The sequence below is a fragment of the Loa loa genome (assembly GCF_000183805.2).
Source record: "Loa loa unplaced genomic scaffold supercont3.102, whole genome shotgun sequence".
Classification (NCBI taxonomy): Eukaryota; Metazoa; Nematoda; class Chromadorea; order Rhabditida; family Onchocercidae; genus Loa; species Loa loa.
This window is the reverse complement of record NW_018108282.1, coordinates 33,235-39,244: the sequence shown is the minus strand read 5'-3', so window position 1 is coordinate 39,244 and position 6,010 is coordinate 33,235. Positions and strand designations below refer to the sequence as shown.

At 33.3% G+C, this 6,010-nt stretch overlaps 1 protein-coding gene across 1 annotated transcript; it reads left to right on the top strand.

Annotated features, from left to right (window-relative positions):
* Positions 1-1,882: 1,882 nt before the first annotated feature.
* On the top strand, positions 1,883-5,936 carry LOAG_11878 (INX-1 protein; the record flags this gene model as incomplete). The annotated part of the gene is made up of 9 exons (XM_003147395.1): positions 1,883-2,024; positions 2,883-3,018; positions 3,134-3,243; positions 3,900-4,024; positions 4,183-4,419; positions 4,568-4,735; positions 5,022-5,209; positions 5,371-5,469; positions 5,855-5,936. 9 exons carry the CDS (start codon positions 1,883-1,885, stop codon positions 5,934-5,936), a joined length of 1,287 nt encoding a protein of 428 aa, XP_003147443.1.
* Positions 5,937-6,010: the final 74 nt, after the last annotated feature.

The window sequence follows — 6,010 nt, the reverse complement described above, 5'->3', positions numbered from 1 at the left end:
TGCAGGAAAGGAGTGTTAGACAGATTGCCAAATTGACGATCGTGACTAAAAATGTTACTTGCTAAGCTGTCTTGTTGATGGAATAACATCGATTCATTATCGTTATGTGATAGATGTTCTTGTAGTGGTATTATGATATTAGTAAATTGAATTTTGGATTTCGATTTGAGGGGAGGAGAGAGCCGACCACATATAACTTCCTTTCAGTGATTTCATTTTGGTCACCGAGTTCCAAGCATTAAAAGATGCAAAGTCGTCACGTCACTCTTGGAATTGAAAAAAAACTTCAATTTAAAACAACTTTTGAAGTAGTATGTTTCGGAATTAATTAGCTTAGAAGGAGATGATATCTAAACGGCAGTTTTCTTTCAAGATCTTCGTCTAAGGCGCATTAGTTATGAGAGGACCTTTTCAAGCTATAGGGATGGAAAACATGTACGTATGCTTTGCTGTTTATCTCACGGAAGTAAAATGTTCAATAATATCACAAGCTTCACAGAGCCTTTTTAATAAATGGCTTCATTTCTCCTCTCATTCTTTCGTAGCTCTTTTTTTTTACTTGTTCCAGTAAAATATAAGAAAGAGGCAGCTCTAGCCATCGATTGATACTCTTTGTTGCGTAGTTCCTGTGGTTTTCCTTCATTTTTTTCAACTTTGACTTTTTTTGTTGTAAATTTAATTTTCATTCTTCTCAAGAAACTAAAAGATGATTAAAAAATAGCATGGCTTTACTTTGTTACAAATAGCAAACATTAATATGTATGGATCTGTTTCTGTCACGTACGCTAAAAGTGCAACATGCTGGAACCTTCCACTCTTATTTCACTCCACGTACGTCATTGTGTCATACCCTCCTAACTTTTTCTGGTTATACATTCCTCAGCTATCAAACAGTGGGCATATATAATCTATACTGATAATGGTATAAGTTATGTAATCCATACTGATAATGCTTATCAACTTGGCGATAAAATCGGTGCCATCTTGAAATTTTTTCAATTTCACGGATTTCATCTCTAAGTTGATCAACTTTATCAGTAGAGAAATTATAAATATGTTTAGATATTGTTTTTTCCTTCTTTTTTTTATATCTTACTAACTAATAAAAAATTTCTTTTTCGCTGCAGAAAAGTTTAAAGAAAACTGTGAAATGAATTTTTTCTTTAAATGATTTTTTCTAACCTGACTATGTCTTCAGCAGAACTTCCAGGGAGAATTACCACAAAACATTTGCACCCATAGACACAATTACATACCGTTACTCAAATGTTACCAGTTCAGTGAAATCATTTTTTGAGGACGATAATATCCAAATCTGCCAGCAAAAATTACTGATCTTATATTTCTTTGTATTTGTTAAAATTTTTCACAAACGTTTTGGTGTTTGCTCTATCTTATGTTCGAATAATTGTGAATTTCAAAGTGCTTGTAGAAGTGGTACGATCGTGACGTGCGTGGTAGTTCATCAGTCTGACAAGCCAAAACAACCCTTAAATGGGGGCTGCTCTGTATCTGAGCGGAAATATCTGCTGTTGCTGCTACTGCTATTTCATGTTAACCAGCATCAATATTACATAATTTAAGTGAAGGTTATCATTTTCCTATCAACGTTCATTTAAGAACAATAATATTTCTTTAATAAATAGCAAGTAGCACAGCTGACAAGATCTTTTCAGAACAACACTGAAATATAGTCGCTTTAGTTAAAAATTTATATTGTTTTGTCAATGTTTGTCAAATGCAATCATACTAATTTGATGTCTTAACAAGTGAATGAAAATTTAAAGTTCATAAATTTACGGTAAACTGTCTCGATTATTTTATGTTTGGGAAATTTTTTAATATAAAATGAATTCAAGAACTGGCCAGTAGTGGCAGTGGGATGCTGCTCTATTACTTGGCTGCCATCTTCAAAGGGCTCCATCCACGAGTTGATGATGATTTTGTTGATAAGCTCAATTACCATTATACCTCTGCCATTATTTTTGCATTCGCAATTATCGTTTCTGCAAAACAGTATGTTGGTAAGTTCCTCTTTTTCACTTAACAAATCATGCATTCTTGATATGATATTTACTATTCATTATTTGGAATCTGTTTATTTAAAAATAAAAAATAAAAACAAAGAAAAAGTAAGTGAAAATAAGACTAAAATTTTGATGTTTGGATATAATGAAATTCTCGGCTCTTTCAATGTACCACAAAGGTGCAAAACATTTACTGTTCACTCAGTCATATATCATGGAAAATGTCCATTTGAAATATCTCTTTTCGATTTTTTAGTAGGAAGGAAAACTTCCAGACAATGTCACATTAGGTTATTGTAATGATATGTTATTGATTAAACAAGCTCATGCGAGTAAGATGAAACCTATAGCTTAGAAACGCTAGACAAGATGATTCTAAAGGCTAAAATATCAATTAAATTGACGATTCTTATTTGCTACTGGGCAGCGCTGCAAAACCAAGTTGTCAGACAAATAGGTATGGACAAGTGTGAAGGATAGAAGCAAGGGAAGTTTTTTGGCTTAAAAGTTTGCACCACAAATCTTATTGCTTTTTGAAGCATCAATCAACAATGCTTTACAAAAGTTGACTTTTTCTCTCGCATATTTACCTCACTTTAATTGAAGAAGCTCGATTGTACTTCACAATTTTTTGAACTGCCTTTCTCCTCTTCTCTACTCCCTTATATCTTCCATCTCCAGGAGGTTTAACAGTGCAAAAAATGATTGAAGAAAATTCAAGATCATAAATCGTTGGAACATCAATTAAACAGTGTAATTGATACGTAAGGAAGCGGCTAGAGATTTTAACACCCACATTCACTTTCGTTATTTCAGCTTAAATGTAAATTTATTAAAACATATTTCAAATTTCAGGGTATCCAATCCAATGTTGGGTGCCAGCACAATTTACGGATGCATGGGAACAGTATACAGAAAACTACTGTTGGGTGGAAAATACATACTATTTGCCTTTAACAAGTGCTTTTCCGCTAGAATATGGCGATAGGAGGTTTTTTTTTTTTCTTCAGATCAACATGAACTGCCATATTTTAAAATGGCTTTTATATTTCTGTCCTATTTACATTGGTGATACGATTTTATCTGTTTCCGGAAGATAATTTCAGGGCTCGTCAAATTAGCTATTATCAATGGGTACCATTTGTACTCGCTCTTGAGGCTTTAATGTTCTACATTCCATGCATTATGTGGAGAGGTTTGTTACACTGGCACTCAGGTGAATCCCAGCTTTATTAGCCTTTCGACTTTTTTAATTATTGCGATAGAAAGAGCTGAATGATTATTTTAATTTTATGCAAGTGGATATCTGTTGTTTTACTGACTTTTATTAAAGTGAGTACCCTTTGTAAATTGCTACTAATGACCTTCCATGAATCTAAAATCCATATACCTTCTTGGACCACTCTTGATACAAACTTCAAGGTTATATTCCGCTATTCGAAAACATCATTTCTATATATTTATTTTTTCTCCTTTCACTTTTTCTTCGCTTAATTTGAAGTTACATTTTTAGGCTCCCTAAAACCACTTAAGTCCAAATGTCTTCCCATCAACTTTCAATTCATTCAATTAAAGTTATTACTTTGAATGTACTTAAAAATTGACCAATTTGGGAAATACCAAAAATTCCTTTTTGTTAAGTATCACTGTGCCAATATTGAGAAAGTATTTAATTGTATACTTTGCATGAAGCACCAGTTCATCCTAATGAATCAGATAGTGGTAAAATACCAATCCTTTCAAATACAGGAAGTATGATAGATCTAGATAAATTGTGTCAATTAGTTCCTGTCCAAATAAAGATGAAATACCTATTCCACGTCTTCTCGTTATGTATGTGAGTTGATGAAATCTAATGACAACAAAATTCAGGGATTAATGTGCAAAGCTTGACACAAATGGCTTGTGATGCAAGGATGATGGATGCAGATGCAAGAGCAGCTACAGTGCAAACTATTGCTGGACATATGGAAGATGCCTTGGAAATACAAAGGGAGGTAAAAAAAAAGGATTTTAAACTGTATATCTGGGCACTTAATTTCATAGGTGTCTCAAATGGAAATGTAGTTAATACGGTCAATCTGTGATTGATAATCGAGTAAATCAATGAATAAGGGAAGAATTACAGAGGGTACTTACTACCGAGATATTCCAGGTAACAGATGTGTCCGGAATGTGCGTCAGTAAGAGGTGGGGTTCCTATGTGACTTGCCTGTACGTGTTTATCAAAATGCTATATTTGATCAATGTTGTTGGGCAGATATTTTTATTAAACACTTTCCTCGGCACTGACAATATCTTTTATGGTTTCCACATACTCAAGGATCTGCTCAACGGTCGTGAATGGGAAGTAAGCGGTAATTTCCCCCGCGTCACTATGTGTGATTTCGAGGTATGCTTTATTGATCGAATAACAAATGATAGAATTTAGAGGATTCTGAATTGTTAGAAGTGTTCGGAAAACTGTACTGCCTCTCGAAAATCCTTAAAGAAGCAACGTTATATTCATTTAACTGGTGAGAATGACTGGCAAATTTCAGGTGCGTGTTCTCGGTAATGTTCACCATCATACTGTGCAATGTGTACTGATGATAAACATGTTCAATGAGAAAATATTTTTATTTCTGTGGTTTTGGTACTTCATGGTATCAATAGTAAGTATGTTTTCTGTGGGTCACTGGATGCTGATGTCATTTCTGCCAGGCCAAGTAAATGTTGTTTTTTGCTTTTAACTCTTTTAAATGTTATGTAGAATATCTTTATATCTTTGAAATATAACTGGATTAACAGAAGCATAAATCTGTCGATGACCAGTTCATTCTGGGTCAAAACAAATGCACCTATATTTAATTACCTGGTGATTTCGGTTCAGAAAATTATTTTGAGAAAAACCATCAGTCGAGGGAAGTGAAAATTGTTAACAGCTATATCGAAGGGACAATTTCTTTTCCAACTTAAGTGGAAATGAACGAATCAAAAAATGATTCTTTTTAGCATATGAAATTCATTCGGAAATATTTAAAAGCGACTGATCTGGCAACGGATCGGCAATCTGTTAAAAAGTTTGTGCATAAATTTCTTGGATATGATGGTGTGTTTTGCATGAGGATGATAAGTGCACATGCTGGCGATATTATGGCCACTGAATTAATCGTCGCTTTATGGCACAATTTCAATGACAGGTCATTTTTGTTACTGCTAACTTATGGCGGCACCCGCTGGATCATTGCTTTAGTTTCAAAAGGAAAAAAAAACATTGAGTGTGTCTCGAATTTTCGAAAGCTACTTCATTGGCTTATTTTAAATTTGCGAAAAAAGAAGGGAAGAAAAATGCTGTTTTTAGGGTGCGAAAGAGTCCCATTGAGATGTTTGAAGGTGGTGTCACACAAAGTCCAAGCAAACTGGATGCAAATTTTAAAACATGGCTGCTAGGACAAACCAGGTGAATTAAATTCGAAATTTAATGATTAATTATTGTCAGAACAACTCGCATTTCATATGAAATTGATGCTGTATTAATGATGATTGGAAAGAATAGATCATTTTCTCTTCAGTTTTTCACAAACCGTCAATTGATCGTGAACTTTCGGTTTTTTTGTTTTCTTTTACTTATTCTGAACATGAGAACAAAATAACTGTGTATTAAATCAGTAATTACTGTAAAAGGATGATTGTTACAATGTTAAATTATGTTTATTTTGAAATTTAACACCTTACTGATTTACAAAAATTTTTTGCGCTAATTTCCTTGATGGCAATTGAATTTTTGCATGAACTTTTGTCATAATCAAAAAATAAATATCACTTTATGGAAATACTGCTTTAAGGAATAAACCACCTTTCGATGGTTCGAATCCAACACGAAGCAAAAAACGCCGGAAATCGGATGGTTATTTCACTTTCGTCTGAGCGACAAGCCATCAAAATTATTATTATTATTATTATTATTATTATTATTATTATTATTATTATTATTATTATTA